Genomic DNA, 24,796 nt, shown 5'->3' with positions numbered 1-24,796 from the left:
CTATAAAAAAAATACAAATGAAGTATATGATAAGATTGCAGCATCCATTGTAGAAATGATTAGGAAAGAATTTGATAATCTTTCAACATTCTACAACACAAATCCATTTGAACTGAAAATTTCGTCATGGATCTATGTATCCATCAATTTAATGAGGTTTCTAGTTGCATACAAATACATTGGTAATGATGAGACTATTAAAATATTGATCTGCCATGATTTGATTAATAAAATAATACCAGTGATCGACTATGGCACGAAGATGGGATTTAATCATATTTATTCCCTACAGTTTGCTATGACACGATTGCTAACGAATTATTTATATGATTATAATAATACCTTCACAAAAGATCTTCAATTTGTAATTAATGAGAAATCCATTTCATCATTGAATATAACTGTGAATTAATCAGATGATATCAAAAGAGGTGTTTATAAAAATGGCTCTTGCATTTATAGATTATGTGTTCTAAACTATAAATATTTACAAAGGTATTTTAACAGTAGTTAATTCAAGTTTCATGAAGAAGTATGCAAAGTGATTGTCTCAAAGGTTGGGAATTTACCACAAATTGTGAAGAAACTATCTGAAAAGTTGTGTCATCTTCAGTCACCTCACGTACGTTTTGGATTGTTTGATGCTGAAGGCTATACAGTACGTACAAATTGGTGGGATATCAATGGGATAAATGGAACCTTTATTCTACCATTTATTGGACTAGGAATATTTAAAACAAAAAAAGTCAAATTTTCAGTAAGAGTACAAAGACCTTACATAGCTACATGTCAACTTGATAGCAACAAAACTGGTGACTTTATCCTTGGATCTATTCAATTACGTAGAATATATTTAACTCATCAACAATACCCACGTAGACTTACGTGGGAGGAATTAATTAACGAGCCTGGAATAATTTCTATTGCGAATACGACGATGCATCCCATGAGTTTCCTGAAAGAGTCTAATCTCAAGAATGACTCATATTCCTGTGATGATATTGATCCAAATAATTTTGTTGCTCATCTGCCAGATAGTGGTGGTATATTGTTCTGGTTCAACAAGTATACATGTTCTTTAATACATTCAACCGTAACAGAAGTTTGTGTATTTACCAATAATGGTTTGGACTCATATTACATCATACATAACCATAGTCCAAATATGGTACAATTTTGTACTCAAGATAAACTTTCAGTTCAAGACATTCTAAAATCAAGACATGGACGTCAGTTAGCATACACATCTGAACTATCAAGTGTAGATGGATTTGTAAAATTTCCCCCAGCTGGACTCACATCTCTCATGGAGAGCAGTGTTTGATCTCAAGAAGAAAACGAATATTCATTATGATAGTGATAGTAGGATGATAACATTCAGTTATGAATCCTATTCCTACAAGATATTTATGAAGGATAAATCACAGTATATCATGCATAGAATGCAATGATGGAAAGATATTGGCTGGTAGCTCTGGTAGCTTGCCCAGTCATTCAATGGAAATCGATGGAAACATATTTAAGAGAAGTCCAATTACACTCATGTATTCATGAGATTAGATAATTCTAAACATTTTGAATGGCAGATTGTACAAATGAACACTCATTCTTTAGGGTTTACTAACTGATTATATTCTATTAACTGAAGAATTTTTTTAACTTTTATTTTAAAACAACTATTAGAATTAAATGGTAATGTGATTAAAATATTTAATTAAATGAAAATTGTCGTAAAAAAATCATAAATGATTTTTGCTGAACTAAACTAAAATAGATGGGTATGAATTATTAATGATTTTTCATAAGTAGTTGAATTCTATTTAATTGAAATTCATGCAAAAATTTCAGCAACTCCAAAAAGCTTTTAACTTTCAATTAAATTATAATATATGAAAATATTTAATATTTATATTATTTTTTAATATTGAATAACAATTTAGAATAAATTGTTTCTTTAATACTTTTGTTAATGATTGAATTTGAAAAATAATTTTCTGCAAATGATTGAAACATCAAGCTTAATCAACGTTACATTTTCTGTATACGTCATCGAAATGTAGGTAAATTTCAACTGCATCATTACTCCACGATTAATAGTTTATTTGTTAATCATTTGCTAGCTTTGATACATCAGCAGTAGAGACATTTCAATATAATCAAATGACTAGTTATCCTATACGTATGAGTGTTCAGTCTAAAGACGACATTAATAAAGCGAGCATATAATTCAGGCATGTATTCATACTCAAAGTAATAACGAGCTGTCGTTGTCGTTTAATGCCAAAAAAAAGGAAGGTATAAGCTGCATTTACAAGATTTTATAGCACACCCTCATTACCGTATGTTACATAAGGGGATAGAAGTATGAAAATAAAAAAATAAAAGTGTAGAAATTTTTGCTCAAGTATTCCTGAAGAAATGTATGACCTCGATGGTGCGACGTTTATTAGACGTTAAGTAGTAATAGTCGCAAGTGGAGTAGACATAGCGTTGCATCGTCTCTCGAGTAATAAGAAAGGACTTTGCCTTGGAAAAGTCATCATCGCTATTTCAGTAATTTTGTTGGACACTTTGGATATTTAATTAAGTTTTCGCTGATGGCGTTTACTTCATGCGAACTTTAGCCTCCCTAACGAATTCTCAACGTTTTCAGTCATATACCAGAGATTTATTAATATTCACAACCATCACAGGTAGATGGGATATTTACTAGAGTCTTTAATTCTATATATTGTTTTTACACTAGACTGGACGATGTGTTGTATGACATATGAATTTTGCGGTTCAACTGAATCTGAACATTTTCCTATTATCTATTATTCTAGATAGCCAGAGAGCAAGTTTTAGTGGGTTCAGTATATAAAGCAGGACCAGACGTGAATGCGGTCTCCGATTCGATTTCGTGAAGTATGAAGCTATCAAAGCCAATGGTTTGAAAAGACCATTTGCAATTATCAATAATTCTTTAATGTTTTAGATTTCATGTTATATTCTTGGTTTTAGACATTACAGAATTTTCCAATTGGAGTTGACCCAATGATTTGTATTCATGGAATTCTTGTTAATTTATTACAAAATTTGGAAGTTCAATTTTATATTTTTGTTTTATGGATTCTGAAAGATACGAATATGATAACAGATACAATTTAAAATTCTAAAGGAATAATTGACAATTATTGATGTTGAAGAGCTTGATAAGTGTTTCGTTGATAGCATAAGTATGTAAGGTATAATATCAATGGAAATATTTAATTTAAATCATTTTAAATAATGAATTTAAATAAAAAAGTACATACGAGCAAGTTCATAAACTCTTATTATATTAGTTTACAATTGTTTAGAATACAAGTAACTTTACAGTGATAGAATATGAATTTATTGACTCTCAAATGCTAAATTGTGTACAGAAAAACTCTCAGATAAGAGTCTTAGTGTTCAATAACTTTTAATATTCCAAGTGACCTGGATATATTTTATCATATTAATTACTTTACTACGTTCAAATAACTAGATGATAAAATATTAGAATATTAACTAAGGGGAAAATTTAGAATAGTGAGAGACGACTATATCAAAACAATTGAATTATTCCAAGTTCTCAAAAGGATCTGTAGATCGAGTAAACCAACTGACTATGGTCTGTTGCTTCCTTTCTTTCGCACAAGTATAGAAGAGTGGAAACGCGGAAATCGGAATGATCTTATTCCTCTTATCCTTCCTTTTGCTTGCACTGTTTCCCTTCCGAGTCTTTACGCTTGGATTACTCAATTCAGGAAATTTGTCGAAGCGAGAAGGTAACGCCATAGTGTACTCGTTGCGATTCAAATTTCCTTAATGCTATACACAGATTTCACCATACTCTGTGATTGTCAATACTTTGTCGATTTGATTAAATTATATCGTAATTTACTACTATATTCTCATGTGTGAACCAAGAGAAGTAGAGTAAAAAACAGAGTATTTCTGTGACCTTACTAACTATAAGCTAAATATTTCTCAAACAAAGCATCAGTTCCTCTTTACAAAAATATGCTACTTTCATTTTATAATATACCTAATTCAGAAAAATACCAAAAAGAATACACCTTTCATGGTTTTTAATATTTTGATCCATTTATTTTTATAATGATGAAAAATATAAGGTTCCAAGTTTCTATTTGACGTCAAATGGAGTCGATGCGCGTATCATGTGGATAAAGTCATCGTTATGCTTGGTTGAACGACACAGGATATAACCTTACGTATTCTTGTATAATAATGGTCAATTCCACGTCTTCTTTGCCTCATGAAAGGATTTTATATAAACGACTATCTTTCGGTAGAGGCAGTAGTAACTTGAGATATGGCTGGTAATAAGCTCGCATGAATTCAGTGCCAATGAAAGAAAAATGGCTCGAAACTACCAACCATTTGGATTACTCATGGTCATTTTATTGGTAGTATCCAGAGAAACGGTCATAAGTGTTGCGGAGAAAAGCGGCTTAAAATTTTTCAAATTGTTCAATGCAACCATCCGTAAACACCAACGATTTTTGCATTTCAAAATAGATGGTTCACCGAAAGTAATCCCGGGATCATTTAATTCAATTTTCAATAGCTCGTTCCATTATAAATAAATCGATCAATACCAACAGAAAAGAATCCATTTGTATTTGACATATTTTATTCACTGTAAATTAATCACATGCATCAATTTAAATGTGGGTCAGTGTAAATTGGATTTATTGAAATGAATTTGTTACTTTAATTTTTTTTTTTTCAATGAAGATACTCAATATTTAAAAATCCTCATATGAAACGTTAACTCTTTTTTGTTTATTACAAGAGAATAATTAGATTCGATTATCTCATTGTTCTCATTTGAGATATAATTTTATGGTTGTGTGTAGAATTTTAAAAAGTCACTAGAATGAGCAAGAAAAAAATTCAACATGAATAGTAAAATAATGATCAATGATTTGTATTATATTGTGTTGTAAAAATCTAAAAGTATTAAGTATTATTATTGTATTATAATTAGTTTAATTCAATTAATTTGTACGTGAGCTAAAGGAATTTAATTATTTAATATAATTCCATTTTGTATAGTAAAGAGAACTGGACATAAGCGTTGTATTCCTTAACACAGTTGATTTCTCTATACTGCAGGGAATCCTATAGTCATGCTAAACATCCAAACGAGCTGTTACGAAGTGACGGCGACGAGAGCGTTTGGTCCAACGACGGACGTGCATGAATAATTAATCAATTCGCATTCTCAACATGTCTTTTGTGAATAGACAAGTAAATGCATCAAATGATAAATCAACAATGCTTTCTAATCTACTCGCTAATGATGATAAAAAACACTTGCTCAAAACAACTATCAGACTACTGACCTGTTCAGAACACTTTATCATGAAATTATTGAAATAAATTTAATCTAAGTTTATTTCAAACATTCAACATCAATCTTTTATGCTGTTATTCATCAATTTATTGACCTATTTATTCTGGTGAATATCATTCCATCACTTGTTTTCCTTCTTCTATCACATTGGTACAGATCTTTTTCAACAAATATTGATAGCCTTTCATCTCAATGTTGGTTGATAATTCGGCACCACCCATTTTCATCCTCATCAAAAATATCCTGCTAAAAATATCCCTAAATAATAAATCTCTGATAAAATAGAAAATAAAGCCTCATTTCAAACCTTTTGATTCGAATTCTAGTTTTATTCTTTTGGAGTAAGATAGGATAAATATTAGTAAAAATTTAGGATGTAATTAAAAAATATCCCTAAAGAAATATTAATTTCTTTTGGGAACATTATAATACATTATTGTACATAAAATAATAATAATAATTTTGATTATTTTGTCACATTTTCAATGCTAAATTGCTCTTTAGTGCATATTTCCATCTTCAAATATCTCATGTTTCTTAAGCTTCATCGTTCTACCTCTTAAGCGCTAAGTACCTTGGGAGTGAGAACAGACGGATGCAACTGAACACGTTAGTTTACGGATTAAGATCAATTTCAAGTAGTTCATGGATATGCAATGTCTTAACGTGGGCAAGAAGCTTTACTTAACGAAGCAAATTCTATCTAGGGTATTGAGTCGTCAAGTACGGTTACAAGTAAATCTAAAAAATAGTTAAAACAATCTAAACCATCGCCATACCTTACACTTTAATATGAATAAATCTAATTTATTGGAATAATTGTAGAGAAAAAATTATTAGCATCTGATAACTGTGACTTAGACTAGCTTGTAAAGATTCTTATTGCTTCATGTTATGATGGACAGAAAGTTTTATTAAATTAGTGTAATGATGTCTAGATGTTGGAAAGCTATGATCAAATTTTATGAAGCATATCAATATGAAATATTTTATTTACAATGTATTCAGGATAAAACTGTTTTGTTTACATATTATGGATTAATTTTATTATTCTAGAATTGCTTTTTCCATGGTAATAATCATCAGATTATTTTATAACTAAACCGCATCAAAGTTGACTACACATAAACTGATGTCAAAGCGAGTGTTGATCAGTATTTTTATCCATTACCACACAATTTGACGTTTTTCAATTTAAATCTTTTTTATTTTTCATTTTATCACAAATTTTTTGATTTAAATGTAAATTGAGTTACTCTTGAGACATTATAAAAAATTGTTTTCGTTTTACTTCAAAGGAGTGTCTTTTTATCGATAATATACATTATCAGGTGGAAAATTTAAAAATTCTTCAGGACAAAAATGTGATGATGAGTAAGTTAGATACTTGTTTGAATTCTATGTTTATTTATTTAAGGAAAAAAAATAATTGCTTATGGATATTTATCATTGTTTATAGACAATGTATAAACAACAATAAACAAAATCATTAGCCATTATCATTTTATTGTTGAAAGCTCAAAAATATTTAATAAATAATAAGATTTAGTTCATTTCAATTTTAATTTATATGCATAAATGTTATGATAATATAAATTAAAAAAGCTAATAAAAAATATTTAGTCTTTCTATTAATTAATAAAAAAAAAGGTCACATTAATGTTGTATATTTCTGAAGAGCTTTAATAAGCTTCCCTTGAAGCTTTTATTTGCTTAAATAACCAAAAAAAATAATTAAGATGTGAATCTCATGTGAATTATATTAAAATCTGACCTTAAATTTTTACCTTGGTCCTATCTCAACATTAAATTAAATGATTTTAATTGTGTAACGAAGTAGTAATAGAGATTTTAAATTATTTTACATCTTTCAAATTAATTTATCAACTCAACTTAATATTTAATTCCTTCATTAACTAGGAATAATATTATAACTTTCACCAGTATATTCATTTGACAACCCATCAAAAATAATATACAAAAAAATATTAATTTATCTATTTAACTCCAACTTTAATGGTATATTTTGAACATTAGTTCAAGCAGAATAATTAATTCCGTTGGACAACGAAAATAATATGACATAGCTTTATGCTCTATTGTCTCTAAAATATTCAAGGCGTTCATAAATACAGTTCTTGCTTTTATTAAATAATTTTTTATCCAAGTTGAAATTCATAAACTGCATAAAATACATTTTTTCTTTATCTCATGAAAAAAGCATTTTTTCGCAACACTAGTGCAATAAGTTGAACAGCAGTGGTGTTAATGCAAAGACAAAAACCATTGAGTTGAATAACTTTTCTAAAATAAAAAAGATCCTTTTTTTAATGTCATAAAAATAGAATAAAAATTAACGTATAACAATATATATATATTTTTATCAGTTACTTACTATTTCATACTCTATCGTACAATCAATCTTTTTGTTATTTCGTCATAGCGATTGAATTTCACCAGTAGTTTTCGCAGCAGATTCATTGGTGTATATAGTTGCCGTTAGCAGAAATGAAGGTAATTTTCCAGCAATAGAAGGTAACCACAGGTCCAGACGAATAAACTATTGGAATATTGAAATATCGTTGGAATGTGAATAAAGGATGCAAGTATAAGAGTGAGTGAAATAGAAGATTCCAGTAATCACCAGTGGACTCGGGTACATGCCGTGTCGCGTGTATATGAGCCTGTAATCCGTGCCTCAGTGTGCGAGAAGTAACCAACATGTGACCGTGTGTGCGAATTGCCACGCGAAAAGCAATCATCTCGGCCGGACGCAATCAACTCCTGGCTGCTGTTCCCTCCTTCCTGATGGCCTCACTATCGGTCCTTGTCCTTCCAAGCCCCACGACATGCGTACGTATCGTCTCTGCTGCTTTTGCAATCCTCTCATATACATCCCAGTATTTCTCAATGTGCCTCTAACACACCAGAAGCATTGGTTCATCGAACAAGCATTACCTACAGCCAGCCTACTCTCTATCTATCGTTCACAGTCGTTCAGTTGTGGGCTCATATCAGTCAAGTATAACCAACCACTCAACACATGTTTAGTATTTTCAACTTTTTCAACCCTCATTTGAAATGTATTAAACATTTATACAAATAAAATGTCAGCAATGCTATTGATGTTTTTAGGTTATTTTTTAGTATTTTTTTTTTTCGCTTGTTCCAAACTTCACTGATTTCTGTCAAACATAGAGATCGAAAAGCATGCCATTAATTTGGTGAATAACAACAGAATAAAGGGAATGCATATGGTGGGATAAAAGAGCGTGCTTACCACTTTGGGAACAATGTTCAAGTTCGTATTGCTTGACGGGTTGTACGCGGCTTGCTCCACCACCGCGGCTAAACTTTCTATGACGTCAGTTTAACCAAAATCACGCCAAATCGATTATAACGGGTGAATCGCTACACCATGATAATGAGAAATGACACGCATTTCATGGATAATTCTCCTACGATTCACGAAAGCGCTTCATTGCCAGTCAAAATTCGATAGATGTCGCAACATGTCAACAATAAAATGACATCAAATCGATTCCAAGTCAATAAGTCTTGAGAAAAATTTATTCCAACGCTTGAGGATTCAATTAATTAATTTCCCATGATGTTTAAGTGTTCTAAATTCAGTTTAATTCAATCTTGAAACAGTCAAGTGACTTTATTAATTATTATTGATATTTTGGTAATGAAATTTTGTGGTTAAAAAATTGACTTTAATTTTTGTTGAAATAATGATATATCCTCTTTAAGTTTCCGGATTTATTGTTTTTTTGAGCGTATATGAATAATTTATGACATGACTTATTGTGTAAAGAAAAGATCGGAACAAACCCAGATAATACTACTTTCATGATTTCCGATAAGAGTAAGAATAGTCTGATTTATGGTAAGTAATGATTTATTTAATTGTCTATTAATGGAACATGTCCAGTTGGTTACATAGTAATAAAACATTCATATAAATGTGAAATGACATAATTAAAATTAGGAAGAGTTTGGTAAGAGGTTAAATAATTCGTAAGTGTCATTTTTTTGTTTATTAAAGCAACTAAAGCTTTAGAAGTTTTTATTAAAATTACATTATTGTATAAAAAAATCGAAACGGAGTACCGTAGCAAGTGGTCAGTTAAGGTCTACCATAATTAGAAAAAAAAAAAGCAGTCCGGTTTTCAACATCGTTCATTTATTTCGCGAACGCCGCGTCTGTTGTCAACTAACCTACAAATATGTATGTTAAAAAATGGCAATAAATAGAACCTTCGAGAAGTGACAATTGGTGATGATTAAACAGAATAAAGTGTGATTAAGTGAAAATAAAAAGTGTTAAAGACATTTGAACATCACAACCAAGCAAGTCTTAATAAACTAGTGATTTAAAAATACTTCAATCATGTTGAAAGGTGTTAAAAAAATATGAGAATATTTTTCCAACCAATAACTTAAAATTAATTGCAATAAATCCAACTTAGTAGCTATCATAAAATGAATATTGAAGTTAATTTAAAGTAATTAGAGTTATTTATGTTCAAATGAAATGAACAGTCAAATTTTTCAATTAGATAGTGTATATTAGATGTTATTGATGAAACAAATAATTAGCTTAAGTAATTTAGCACAACCAGTTTTATTATATAGCTAAGTTATTTAAACATTAATCAGAACGTAATTATCTAGCACTTTAAGGACATTGCGATTGAGTCTAGGAAATTAGCAGAAGATGGGTAAACGGTGATAGGATTTCATGACAAACGGCCCTTGGAACTTAAGACGTTAAATCTATGATCTGCTACATTTACGAGTTGCATTTGGCTCTTCTCATGCTCACTAATAACTAGTATTCATGATCACGTTTTGAAATGGCCGAAGAAAAACGAGCGAGTGATGCTACGTCAGCCGGAAATCACGTAACAGACTTTCAATTTCCGGTACAGCTTCTACTTCACACTGCAACTGAAAATCATCGTTTCCTGTGAATAGTACATGAAGAACGGTCAAAATTGATTACCATTATATAACCATGGAGAAAGATATGACATCAAATAAAAAGCTGTCATGTCTTGGAAGATGCCACTTTTATCATTTTACTTATAACTGATTTGTTGACTTTTTCTTTCTGTGTTGCTGTTATTTTGCTTTTTTTAAAGAGTTTATCGTTGTTGAGACTTGAATTTTAGTGCGGAGTACCAGTTCTTCTTCGTTCTTGTTAATTAGCATCCCGGAAATAACAGTTCAGTCTTCATTCAATATCCTGCGGAAAGAGGCAATCCGTAGCTTGTAAATTACAAATAAATGTCGTGTCTGGTATGCTCCGGAAATTTGTGAATTCTCTTCTCATTTCTCTTCATTCTTCTTCAGAAGACAGTTTTGTAAAAATAATTTAATAAAAATCCCATACATGTCAGTTTTTTCGAATGAATAGTCCTGGTTTACATCAAATGTCATTCAGGACCATTTAAATAGTGATTTCAAAAAGTTTATATTAAATTCATTCTATGAAATAACAGCAAAAGAAATATAATAAAATAGCATTCTATTAAAGTGGACTCTAAAGCTAGTATTGTAGCCAGATAAGTGGCTACATAAATGAATCATTGGTGGATTTGGATCAGGTATGATCAAGCAGGGCAATGTTGGACCTTCTTGAAGCTCTTTTGAACATGATAGTGCAGCTTTTTATCTACCTGGGGGGCTGAGTATACCAACCCCTAAGGATCAGCCAAACAATATTATAATATAAGTCGACCAATACAAGTCTTGTCAGGTTTATGGTAGATCTGTTTGTAAAGATCATCATTGATGACTCTAAAATTAGATTATTCTGAGAACTTTTTTATGATAATTGTACTGAAGGTTGAAAGTCTAGATCTTGAATGATAGAAGATCATTCCCAAGTAGCATTTGATGTTGAAATTGACAGCCATTGTTCATACTGACTCCAAAACATTATTGGTGATAAAATTGTGATTCAAAAGCTCGTTGAAGAAAGTTATCCTGAATCACTTTGAGTCACTCTTGATCAACTAGGTAAATCTATTAGTAGGTCTGCTATAGAAAAGATTAGGATTAAGCAGGTTGATCATTTCTTTTTTTATGAACATTCAAGTCTTTTTACTACTAGCAATAATATTTTATCAACATTGGTTTTGATAATTGTCTAAAGTTATTCGAATAATTGGAATGTGTTTATACCAATTTACACAATAATAACACCTGCAACATGATTTTTAACCCGAATTGATAAAAAAAAGTGTGAAATAGAGTTGTAAAATTTTGAAACACCAATAAATCATCAAATATCAACAAGGAAGAAACTAGAGGTATCATCAGTGTAACAAGCTGAGTTCGATAACGATGGAAAAGCAAACAAGTTTAAAGTGAAAAATGTAGCTTCAATTTTATCGTAAAACCTTTATGATTATGCAATTTATGTGTCACTACAGATTAGGAAGCTTCAAAGTGTTGGTAAGCTTGAAAGGCCATGAGCAGCTCCAGCAAAGTCTTGAAGAGGAGTCAGCACTAGTGAATCTGTTCAGGTAAGCCAGAAAGGTTTACTTATCATTGAAAGTATATTTGGAGGATCTGCAGTTTCATATATACATACATCCATTCAATAAAAAGCAGTAAAAATTCGATAAGTTTTATAAAAAATTTATTTGAACATACTACAACTTTTATCTGCTTACAAAATTTTCTCACCTTCAAAATTATAACTATTAAATAATTCTTTTATATTTTGTATCATCACAATTATATTATTAACAAAAAAATGGAATTATTGATTATTTAAAAAATAGAAAAAAATTATTTTAAATAAATTCATCAGGAGAATTGGATTATTGACCTCAATATAATTTTTAAAATTATAACCCAGGCATCAAATTTGTTACTAAAATTATTTTAGTTTGTTCAAATCAGAATTTTGATGATAAATCATCTGACTATAATAAAAGTTTGAGCTTAACCCTACAATGTATGATTTTTTTTTTAGTTTGAAAAAATATATATGATTTCACTTCAGGTTTAGACTGTTTTTTAAAATATTGGTTGTACTTTATATGTCACTGGATCCATTGCAGGATTAAGATTAATATTTTTAATTGAATTAATTAAAACCCATGTAAATAAAAATATTAAAATCTAAAACTTGGAATTTTATATTAATACAAGTTTAATTATTATATTCATACTTCTCATAAAATTTAATCAATATTACACCATTATTGCACAAATTGTCTTAATTAATGAAGTATTCTCCATGTTTTAATTACAGTATTATCCAAAATAGAACAATTAATTGTCTAAAGCCATTTTATTTTACGTACATGACATGATTATTGATATTAACTGTCCTTAATCACATAGAACTTGATAAAATTATCTCATAATTTTTATCTGAATGTGAATTCTTTTTATCTTGAAAGTCCTTCAGCATCAAACGAGTAAATACAAAAGTCCATATCATATGAAACATAATATATCAAAGACTAATATCAAATAAAGCATTAATTTAAAAAACTTCATTACATTAGAGTTTTTAATCAATTTGAAAATAATTATCTTGGTTCCTCTAAGTAACTTTAAAAGATAATTTTAATCCTGCATCATAACTATAATTGGATATATAAAATCGTACGTCATTTTCATGTAATAATGAATCAGTAAATTGAACGATCCGATAATAATTTCTAGAAATTGAATATGAATTATAAAAAGAATCATGAGGATTTCAAAGATCCGTTATAAATTACTACGAGTTACCTTCATTTCAAAGTAGAAAGAAGGGAGTTTAATCAGACCAACGATATTGCGATCAGGAGAAAAATTCCGTCATTGTCCTTTCAATCGTTTCTCAACACGAGATTCGATATAGAAATTTTTGGAGAATAATATCCAGTCTCGTATCTAAGCTAAAAGCTTCTTATAGAAAATCATAGGACCCTTAATACCGCAGCTGGTATATCTGAACGCGGCACTCGTTATGAGATGAAAAAAATAATAAAAAAATGTTCTTTCCATAATACTTTATGTACCTCATCACTCGTTTTCTCTTCCTCGTAAGAATCGAATTTGGTAGAGTATAGGATGAAAATAATAAGGTAACCACGTGGACGGAGACACAATCTTTCCTCCTAGCAGCATTGTGCAATTTTAATAGAGATTCAAGAAGAACCACGAGTAGAGTATTATAGCACGTAATAGAGTGGCCTAGCATCGCTGAGTGTGCCAAGCAGATATCGTGTAAGTTGGACTTAAATTCGAGTCTTATACCGTGTGAGGGCCATCTCGAACACTGAGCTACAGAGCCAAGTCAGAAGAAGAAAAGAGTTTAAACGAGAGAAAGAGAGAGAGAGAGGAAGAAAAAAAAATAAAAACGTTAAAGAAACTGGATATTCTCGACCACTCTTTAGGGATTTTAAGAGAATCTTCTTCGTCTTTGGCATTTTCTGACTACCGTTTTTACGACGGATATCGTTAGCTCTTAGACGGCGAATGACAAAAAGAGATATCATGTTCAACAGTTTCTACTTCTTTGCTTCAGTTATACCTCATGTATAGCTTCTTGACTGATAGAAAAAAATAAAATACCTCTACTATAAATTATAACATTTAAAACATGGAGCACTTTAAGTCTTGATGACGAACTTGATTTTCTCATCTTTGAGTTATTTTTGTTTATAACAAATTGTAATTTTTATAAACAATACACAATTATTTTATCACATAAAATTATTGAATATAATCATAGTAATGATCATTCAATAAATTGAAACTATTTTTAATTATTTATAACAAATTAAACAATATATAATTGTTTAAAATCATGTGAAGTCATTGATAACCATATTGTATTGATACTGACCTCAGTATTCAACAATATTAATCACTTAATAAGTAGATCCTAAATGTCTTTTTTACTCAACTTATTTAATGGTCTTTTTGTAAGAAAGAAAATGGCTGAGCCAAATTTGTTTAAACTCCTTCCAGATCTTCTTCATTGTATTTTTAAATCTTCTAACATGCTTTTATATACCTTAAAACGTAAAGATATGATAAAATTTCGAATGTCAAAGAATTACAATAATTTCTTAATAGGAAGTTAATAAAATACCTCCACTACAAATTATAACATTAAAATAAAATTGTATTCTTTTAATAATCTCATAAAAAAAGAGATATATATCACTGTGAAAATAGTGTTTATTTCGTCATAAATTCAACTTTATTAACTCCAATCATTCACAACTTATCTACTCCATGATTTACTCAGATTTTATATATATCATATAAAGTTATATTTATGTACGAAATGAATTAAACAAAAGCGGAGACTATTAATCGTTAGTCACAATTTAAACTCATATACTGTGGATAAAGCTGTGTTCGCGGATATACATGCTCCTGTTATCAGTTTAAATCTATTCAATAGACAGTAGATAATCATGCAGTGATCATCATTCAGATCGTTCATTAGGTTATCGTGTTCGGAACATGTCATGATTCAATCACATGATATCTCATGTAACATCTACCTCCATAGCGGAATAATAAAGGGACTATGATGCGACATAAATCGGTAATACTCACCCGAAGGTTGATGGAGATACATGAGCAGTATGAAGTTGAATTAAATTTTATTCATAGAGAGTGGTGATTTTTTTTTCCATCTTCTGACAAGTTCCAAGCTAGTTGTAGGTGAAAGACATTTATCGGTTCATTGTCATGTCAATGAATAGATAATTGTCAGTAATTCTGGTTTTAACATACTTGCAACTTCATTCAGTGATGAATTTATCTCACCACAGTAATGATGAATTTGTTTTATTTGGCTCAGATAAAAACAGTTGGTTATTTCAATTAATTCATTGAACATTGTTTAATGTAGAATTTTATTAATTGTGGTGAACATTCATTGTAATGTGCAGTGTTTTTTTATTCAGTTATGGATAAAAGAAAAAAAAAATGAAAAAAGGTGATATAATACTGGATGGATTAAACTATTATCGAACATTCGATTGACAATTAAAATTCATTTTCGTCAAAGGAATTAAAAGTTAACTGGGTAGAGTGTTACAACGGTTGTAGTTTCTGATAAAAAAGAGATCACAGAATGTGATAAAGTGTTGTAGAATACAACTTTTGATCACCAATCAACTTGAATATTGGACACCTTTTTTTTTGTAAGAACTACAATTGTTATTCTATGTTTTTTTGAATGGATCAATTGTTTAGTTCAAATAGAAGACAAAACTTTTGTATGTCAATATTATATGTGAAGTAATTACAAGTCTTTATTGAATGCAGTTGAAGTTGATAAAGTGTAGATAGAAGCTTTAGTGAAGATTTAAAGTGTGTTCATAGATGAATGAATCATAAATAGCAGCAGTTTATTTTCAGACTTCTTGAAGTTAAGCTTTCTGAATGATTAATTTGGATTATTTTGTAAATTTTAGCACTTGAAGTTTTTTAATCTGAAGAATTCTGGATTGAATAGTTTGATTTGAATTTTTTCTAATCTTTAAATGTAATTATAGATATTGATTTGATGATAGCCCATGTCTTTTTGCTGCATCAATATTACAGGTTAGCATTATGCATGAAAGAATTTTTTAAAGATCATTTTTAGAGCAGTGTTAAAAAAATTGTCATTTCAAAGTGTGCATAAATTTTTTTATGGAAGAAATTAAATTTTTATCAGGGTTTTTTCAGCATGAGAGAATGGAAAAATTGTGATGCTTTTATTGAATGTTTTTATTAGAGATTGGGGTAAGAAGAGGATGACCACTGACAACGGATGACATTATCACGACTTTGGGTTATCTTTTAGAAGAATAATGAGGCCATATAAATTGAATAGTCCGTATTATTAGTATTTATTATCTCGTTTTCAATTTAATGTTTTGTTGAGTAAAGTACTCGTAGTATTAAAATAGGTAAACCCAAAAATTTTTATTTATTTATCGTCAAAAGCTATTGAGTTTGCTGCCAATTTTTTCAAAATGGTCTCAAAGTGTTTTTAAGGATCTACTTAGAAGGATTATCTTAGCTCGAGCTAGATAATCATCCCAAGCATAGAAATAGAAATGTTGGAGTATGTTGGACTAGAACTGAATTAGGTTTGACAGAGTGTACCATGTTACAATATTTACTGTAAGATCTTGATCAATAGCTACATGCAAATTCTTTTTTCATTGATGATATATAGAACTCAATGTAGAACATGGATCATCATCAACATAGCTAGAGTCTAGTCTTGGGACATGGCTGAATGATAGCACCATGCTAGGAATATTCTTAGGTCGGTTCTGCTAAATTAGTACTTCAAGATTTTAGATTTAAGCTTGATTTCAAAGCAGCAACATCTCTTGACTCTTTACTATTATAAATGTTCAATAAATTACTCAGTGTTGGAAATTGACTCATAACATCAACAATACTCCAAGAAAAGATGATTAATGTAGAACTTGATGGATCAATATGTTCTTTCCTTTGTTAAACAGTCAAAGAACTTTTTCAAAATGATCACAGTAGATTACATGGTAATGAGTCAATAGATTTTCTAAGAGTAACGTGAATAAAATAGATAATAAAAAAAGCATCAATTTAACTCATTTGAATCGATAAGAACGAATAGTTCAATAAAATACTGGAAATTATTACAATATATTCCAAAGTAATCAGCCAGAAGGTTTTTGTGAAGTGGTAGTTAAAACCACTGGATCTATTGGATAAATTGCGAATTTGAGGAATACGCTGCTCACTATTTTGCGGTTCCAAATTGCTTTCTAATTTCATTCTCTGCGATGAGTATATGGACGACGAAAGCAGAGCAGAGAGAGAGAGAGAGAGTGGTCAGAGAGTTCATCGATGCTATCTGCAGCCTAGAAACCATTGATTCCAATTTCCCAACTAATGCAGTTCACTTTAGAATGAGCGCAGCGGTTTGATATTTATAAATGATCAAAATTATATCTGACACTGAGCAAACCTTTCTATTTCCGTTTGGCACATTCTCTCTTCTCCTTCATGTGTACACACATCAATATGCGAGTGACCACCACAATACAATGTTCAAACATGTAGGGAAAGTGTGTAAATACATATGAAGACAAAGTTTATTTGCCTAAGCTTATGGTCGACTGACGTTAATTCTGATTCAGTCGTGTTGCTGACACTAACCTTCGAAAAATTCCTTTTTTTCCATTCGATTCGCCATGTCAATTGCCTCCCAAAAATACAATGTACCTACATAGTGGGATATTATACCAGTGTATATCTGTGAGTGACGTGGTATTTTTTGTTTTATTTTCAAGTAAACGGAATCATGACAACGACAGTTGAAATGAAGCAGAAAAAATATGTATTAAAGCATAAAATATTAACGTAAAGTCAACGAGTTTTTTTTTATTCTTAATTCATTGCGCGTCAGATTCGTCTGAATTTCATGGCAGCAGTCTCGTTTATTTATTGAGACGAAAAAAGGAAGCCTGAATACGCGTGGCTAGAAAGATAAGGCACTTGAAGTAAGGGGACGGTTGCATAAGACGACGAAGAAATAGAAGATAGTGGATGGAAGAAGCCACAAGAGGAGTGGAAAGACGTGGAGAGAGGACAAGTAATTTCCTTGGTGGAGGCGTGAGAAGCGTGAGGAAGCAGAATGTGCGAAACACATTGATAGCAAGTGGGACAGAAGTAAGGTTGAAATGTAAGAGGATGCATCAGCAACTCCTGTTCGGAGAAGGTGTACAGTCCCAAACTCAACTAAATAATATTGATGGTTAACGGAAATTGAAAGCCGTTAAAGTCTTCAAAGTCGTCGAGTAAAACGGGGATTCAAACTGCATGAATAAGATGTTGTACATTAGGATTAGAGCAATAGCTTTTAGTTCAAATATACAAGTGTACATGAGTTAAGGAAAACATCTTTTTCCATCGTTTATAAAGTGATCTGTTAATATTTTATTGAGAAAGATGAAAAGAAATTATTTTGCAAGTCGTAAATATTATTTTAAAGATAGTTGCGAGTGACGAATAAAAAAGTACTGAACTAGAACTTGAGAAATTATTTTTCTTCAATCCTCAATAAGTACTGATGAGGCTCAAAACAAAAAGATGCATCACTTTTTGATCTTTTATAAATAATAATCGAGTAATTTTGAATACTTAAAAATCAGGACTCTCAAGTATTTAAAAAATATTTTCATTTGGACTTTTAATATCGTAAATATTATTTTAAAGGTGGTTGAGAATGACGAATAAAGTGTTGGGGAAGTTTAAAAATTCATTAAAAAATGCGCTGTTAAATACATTCATCTACTTAATTTTTTGTTATCTCAACCCGGTGACGACGATACGCGGAGCATGAAACTGTAGAACAACGCCTCGAAATGTTTGGCTCATGCAAATTTGAACGACGCTCGACTAGAATGTATAGCAGACAAATGCTGAAAAATGACCAGCTTAAAATATACGAGTGTACTAACAGCGATAGGTGACTACAGTAGAACTGTACACGTAAGCCATTCCAATAGTTAAACTTTCTGCCAAAATGACCCTTCCGAAAATTAGTGTTTTTTTTTTTTGTTTTCCGAACCGCAGTTTATTTTTTCAAAGCTTCTCTCTTTGAAGTATTTATCAAGGTCTCTTTTATGCATACCAATTCGAGGAATCCACTTGAATAGTAGATAATAATAAATTTGAGAAAAAAAAATTAATCACAAATTGAAGATGGTATTTTTAGATTGTTGAAAATATATATACAATAATGAGGAAAAACTTTTGCATGTATTTGGATAATACATGTGCATATTTATCTCGGAAAAGTAATTAAAGTTAGTTTATTACCACTCAAGACATGTTTTTGACAACAAATCCCAATTATTTCGAACGTATAAATATGCATATAGATTGTTAAAAATTTTTTTTTTTCGATTTCATATTCCTTAAAATGGCTTGAATGGGAAGAAAATAATTGATTGGAATAATATAAATGATGAGTCTTCAGACAATTCAATTCAATACTTTTAATTTTTAGGTTATGTAATTTTACTCTTTAACAGTGTCAATATGTGAATTAAATGCTGAACCTTAAAGACTTTAAATTACTCACGAATTAATTTAAATATTTATCAAAAATAACTTCGAAATATTATTTAAATAATTAATCTTTTCATTTGCTACGTTTCAACACAGAATAATTGATGTTTATTTATTTATTTTTAAATATTTACTTTAAAAATAATTATTTAAATAAAGATAATAAATATTAATCATTAATAGCCACCAGTAATTACTGTCTGAGATCAAACGAAAATGCTCAATCATTTGATAATTGGGTTTCACTCGACATATCACATATAATGGAAATTATTTCTCATTATATCGTGTTGATTATATTCCAGCAGTACCATGTAAATTCACTAGACCAATAAACTTCATACGTAGAAGCATAAGATCTAACAATTTCCCGTGAATTCGCTACCATTTTACTAGATGTATTAATTTTCCAAGCCCTAAGATCAGTTAGAGTAGAATGATGGTATTTAAATGCCAATCAAAAAGGAAAAGTGCAACGAAAATATACATTCAAGTATTCAAAGCATTTAGGTCATGAGATACGAGATTCTTTTCCAGAATTACAGCCCATCATTAACTATTTTTACTGCCGTATAAAATGCAATTAACGAGAAAAAGAGGAATTAAATAGTGCTTAGAATAATGAAATAAGAGGAGAAAGTACGTTAATTTGGTTTTATATATGCGGTAAATGGGGGAAAAATTCAAGCTCAAAATGTATACTCGTGCATCATTACTAAGCTCAACTCACACATTACTGATGTACGCATCATAATAGGTAGAAAGCTTGAAGGTATAAAGCCGTAGAGAGAACTATAAAGGCCTCTTCAATCGGTCTCTTCAATCGGAGACTGTGGAAAAAGGAGAATCGAAATGAGAATGCGCACTAGCTTGGATACAGGGTGATGATGGTGACGCTATGAAGCGTTTTTAGCTCTCATTACTGAATACGTCGGTGTACGCTCTAGCTCACCGGTATAAAATAAGAGGAAGAAAAGAAAGAAGAATAAGGCACAGGAAAAAAAAATTTACGAAGGAATTCTTGATCTTTTAGCAGCGGGCTGACGCTTTTAATTCGCAGGCCGCCTGCCCCTTTTTAATCGCGTCCCGCCCCGAAGTTATATTTTTTCATTTTTTTTCTCTTCTGATTCATTCTATCCTTTTTCCTTCACGCTTCTTTGTCTTCTGTTTGTTATTATTGCACAGCTCGAACCACCTTTGGCTTTCGACTCTGTTAATTTCTCTTTTGTATTGCACACATATGACTGTCACTGCTTCTACCATATATCACCAAAGAATAAAAGGCAAAATGGACCAGTTTCAAGAGAAGAAATATTTTTTAATCGTTTGTGTCCATTTTTTTTTTGTATACGAAATTCGTATCAACTCCATTAATTCATCTGTTTCGTTTTTTTTTCTTCTTTATTATTTTTGTTACAATCGTCAACGAATTTTATAAAACATCGACAATTGTTTACGTAGGAAGCTATTAAAAATAGCGTGAAAATAATAAAAAATCCAACAAACAACAGAATGACAAGCTTGAAAGTACAGGACAAATATTGGCATGCAATACTCTTGCTATACCTGTCATATGAGCGGTATCGATTTGCGGAAAAAGCTATGACGAATTACGCCGGAAGAGAATACAAAAAACGGTAAAAAATTAATAACAAAAAAAAAAAAAAAAAGGAAATATTTAGAAAGAGAATATCGAGAGTCTTTTTTATTTTATTTTTGATATAAAATTATTTTTAAAAGAACTGTTAAACTCCTTGTGAGAGGTGGAAGATTTTTTTTTTTTTAAGAGTTATACATAAATTTCTGTTTAATTTTGTCTTTGTGAGTCTGGTACACATTTTTTCAAGAGTTGGAACGAAAATGTACGGTCTAAGATGAGCCCTCTCAAGAAAAAAGGTCTCGAAAAGAGTGAAGATGGGTTTGCTTAAGGGTGGCTTCAAGATGTTCAAATATTCATTGCCTCCAAACGGGCCCTGCAAAAAGTAGTCATACATTAAACACCCAAGGATTTGAATGCTTTATTTTTTTATTGTCATTTTTTTTTTTTTTAAACAAAATAAATTGATTGACATTATTTTTAATTTATTAGTAGAAAAATAATTTTATTAAGAATCATAAATTTTAAATTTATTTTATTCGTTTAAAATTAATACTATCGTTAGAGCTGTAAAAACAATTTGTGATTGAAATTACGACGTTCATCAATTTTTTAATTTATTTTGAAAATTATTAACATTTTGTTAATATATTAATTAATTTATTAATTTACGACGTTTTTTCTTCGTGTCTCATTTGAGTTTAAATACAAGTGACATTAAATTAATTCTCACTTATTGAGATACCATGGATCTTGAAATAAAAATAAAACATTTAATTAAACAAATACTCAGATAATTACATTTAAAATAATCGAGCCCAATAAAATTGTGTTTTTTAAAATAAATTAATTTAAGTAATCATGAGAAGTGAATCTTTAAGAATATTACCAAGTCAATTCTAAAAAAATATTTCTCAAATTAAAGCATTTTTTCTTAATCATTTTTATTATTTAGTGTAACCTGGCTATTAAACAAACCAGCAATAAATGATTGTAACATAATTTACATACTATAATGAAATTGACCACATTGTAATTACACAGAAATTGGCTCAATGTTCGATAAATTCTCTGCAAATTACACAAAAAAATCCTTTCTTCCACATATCCTTTTTTTTATGCAAAAATATTTTTCATTATTTTGAAATAAAATAATTTTTGCAATAAAATAGTTGTCACAAATTCCCTCATACTATAAATTTTTTTTTTTTTAAAAATAAAATTGGATGTAAAATGTTTAATTGATGAACTCCGATAAAGAAAAACAAAAAGTAAAAAAAAAAAAAAAGCTCTCAAGAATACGATAAATCCATAGATATTCTGTAAGAAAATATTTATAAGCACACTTTTGAAGATATAAAAGAAAATAAAATATAAAACTGACGAGCTTGGAGTCAATGCTCTCGGATGTAAGAGATTCGACGATTGTCTAAAACTACTTCCGTTTCCACAAGTCATCTTTCTTTTCTGCGTGTGAAAATACCTGTGATTTCGCAGAAATCCTAGCGGCAGTGAATAGAAGAAGAGAAGCTTGAAGAAGGGACTATTTCTTGGAAGAATAAAAGGAATCGACAGACGCCGCTGGTACTAAATATAAGAGGGGTAAAAGAGGAAGCAAGCGAAAAAGAGAAATAGATATAGCTGTTAGGTAACGAGTCGATCCTGCATTTTGCAATTTCAATCCCTTGCCTTGTACAGCTCTTCTATTGTTTCGACTTTTACTGATGCTGAGAGAAACGTTTATCCACGATTTCGTCGACTATTTTTTCTTTAGATTGTTTCGACTGTTTGGTCCGTTTTTTTTTCCTGAGAAAAAGCCATCTTTTTTATCTTGGAAGATTGTTTGCAAAAAATTTAGAATGAGCTAATGATAAGTGGTCTATTTTCTCATCATTCAAAACAAAAAGATGACAAAAAAAACCTACAGTTTACATTCATTGCTCATGAAACCCCCAGCTGGAATAAAGGTATGCTTTAAATACTTTGAAGTCCTGATTTTTAAGTATTCAAAATTACCCAATTATTATTTATAAAAGGTCTAGAAGTGTTGGTATTTTCTTTTAACCTCATCAGTACTTATTTACGATTTAACAAAAACAATTCCTCAAGTTCTAGTCCAGTACTTTTTTTAGTATTATTAATAAATCATTTTGTGGATGTATAAATAATATGACCAGAATTAAAAATTTATTTATGTGTTTCAATTAACTTTCAATTCATCACTGCAAGCTACTTGTCGGGGACTTTAATCATGATATCAATTTTCAACATGACTGTTTTTGAAAAATCCATGGCTCCAAGTACACATTAGTTTTTAAAGAATACAAAAAAAATAATATTGAGAGTTGAAAAAGGATTAAAATCGAAAGAAAAAATCTCAAGTATCAAAAGAGACTTCAAGAGTAGCAAAAGTGATCTAAAAGGTCTCCAACAAGTACTACCTATATTTCGACTTGGGACCATACAATTATTAAAATATTCTCGGGTCTTAAGTGAATGAAGAACAATATATGCTCTTGTATAGGGTTCGCGAGTCTAAAACAAACTGAACAACTTGCAGCGGGAGTTTGCTAAGTCACCCCATGTTGTCCCAGATAAGGAAGTGGGAAAGGGGAAAAAGTTCGAAAGTGGGAAGACGGCGCACGTGAGATTATTGGGTAAGAAGAGTTGAAGGAACCTTCTGTCACACAACAGAGGAGCAAAAGAAAGAGAAATACTTAATAGCACGCTGAAAGAAGAAGAAGAAGAGGGAGATTATGCCAAACGCATGCGCATCAATTCACCACGTGAGCCCACGAATTCGTATCAGTTTGCAAGCTCGACTTTAGCGTCTTCAGTGTCGTGCGCGTCCTCGTACGCGACGTACCAACTCTCTTTAGTTGGAATCGTTTTCACGAGCGTATTTGTCGTATAACCGCTGGTATTACAACGAAAAAGTTATGTTTGAAATAAACTTTAAATAAATAAACACCAAGTAACGATTTGCTGCATAAAATTATTAAATTATTAAAAAATAATCTTGTTGAAATTGATAAATTAATTTGACGTGTTTTTAATTATAAAATTATCAGTAATATGAATAAATTTTTGATCTTTTATATTCAAAAGTATTTTTTAGATGCTATTTTTGCAATCCATTTGCAAATACTAATTTTAATTAATGAAGATGGATAATTATTATAAATTTTACTCTCGTAATCAATTATAATTTTAATTATAAATTTTCTAATTAAATAGACTTTAATTACAAATGAAAAATCTGAGAGGCAAAAAATATTTGCAACTAAATATGAAAACTTTGTGAATCGATAACATAGAAGAGTCTTGAATGATTGACAGTGTATATGACTTGATTAAAAATGATTAAAAATCATAATTAATAGAATATTTTTTTTTTTTCTAATTTCATTATCGTTGACAAAAATCACACACGTCAATATTAAAACTCGCGAGAAAAATTTTTGTGATTGACAAAAAATAAAAAAAATAATTCATGAGTATTATCAAACACATATGACATAAGTTAACATAGTAGAAGTGATATAAATAAAGATTTATTAAATATAAATAAAAAAAAATTGTAAAAAAAAAACGGTAGTGCATAAAAGTGAAAATAAGGTGTTGCTTCAAGATTTATTGTAAAATATATAGTGTGAATTTATTAATCAATTTAAAACAAAGAGCATATTTTTATTTTCATGCTTTCTAAA

General features: G+C 30.0%; 2 protein-coding genes and 1 long non-coding RNA gene across 5 annotated transcripts in view; 2 read left to right on the top strand and 1 right to left on the bottom strand.

The window, feature by feature from the left end:
* The first annotated feature begins 262 nt into the window (after positions 1 to 262).
* LOC118067262 (uncharacterized) lies at positions 263 to 1,595 on the top strand. The gene is made up of 2 exons (XM_035083910.1): positions 263 to 364; positions 521 to 1,595. Exons 1-2 carry the CDS (start codon positions 263 to 265, stop codon positions 1,322 to 1,324), a joined length of 906 nt encoding a protein of 301 aa, XP_034939801.1. The 3' UTR covers positions 1,325 to 1,595.
* Positions 1,596 to 7,045: 5,450 nt separating this feature from the next.
* LOC118067274 (uncharacterized) lies at positions 7,046 to 8,951 on the bottom strand. Its single transcript, XR_004690350.1, has 4 exons — positions 8,670 to 8,951; positions 8,034 to 8,574; positions 7,785 to 7,949; positions 7,046 to 7,693 (listed from the first exon to the last, which is right to left on the bottom strand). It is a non-coding gene; the product is annotated as an uncharacterized lncRNA (long non-coding RNA).
* Positions 8,952 to 8,965: 14 nt separating this feature from the next.
* Scgdelta (sarcoglycan delta) overlaps positions 8,966 to 24,796 on the top strand; it is a 178,520-nt gene continuing 162,689 nt past the window's right edge. For 2 of the 3 annotated variants that reach the window (XM_035083924.1, XM_035083926.1), the window contains exon 1: positions 8,966 to 9,281. Coding sequence is in view for 1 of the 3 variants with exons in the window: in XM_035083923.1 (XP_034939814.1) it covers positions 11,807 to 11,928 (122 nt within the window). In the remaining 2 variants the exon portion in view is untranslated. Of the gene's footprint in view, positions 9,282 to 9,599; positions 9,796 to 11,653; positions 11,929 to 24,796 lie in introns of those variants that run through there. The other variant, XM_035083923.1, reaches the window with a different exon arrangement.

This window comes from Chelonus insularis, unplaced genomic scaffold (assembly GCF_013357705.1).
Source record: "Chelonus insularis isolate UGA/USDA-ARS -01 unplaced genomic scaffold, ASM1335770v1 contig_376_pilon, whole genome shotgun sequence".
Lineage (NCBI taxonomy): Eukaryota > Metazoa > Arthropoda > Insecta > Hymenoptera > Braconidae > Chelonus > Chelonus insularis.
Note: the sequence above shows the minus strand (reverse complement) of the source record. Positions and strands in the feature narration are given on the sequence as shown.

Coding starts and splice junctions, on each gene's coding strand:
- LOC118067262 (XM_035083910.1), top strand. CDS start 263: ATGGGATTTAATCATATTTATTCCCTACAGTTTGCTATGACACGATTG. Junction 365..520: donor TCACAAAAGATCTTCAATTT/GTAATTAATGAG, acceptor AGTTAATTCAAG/TTTCATGAAGAAGTATGCAA.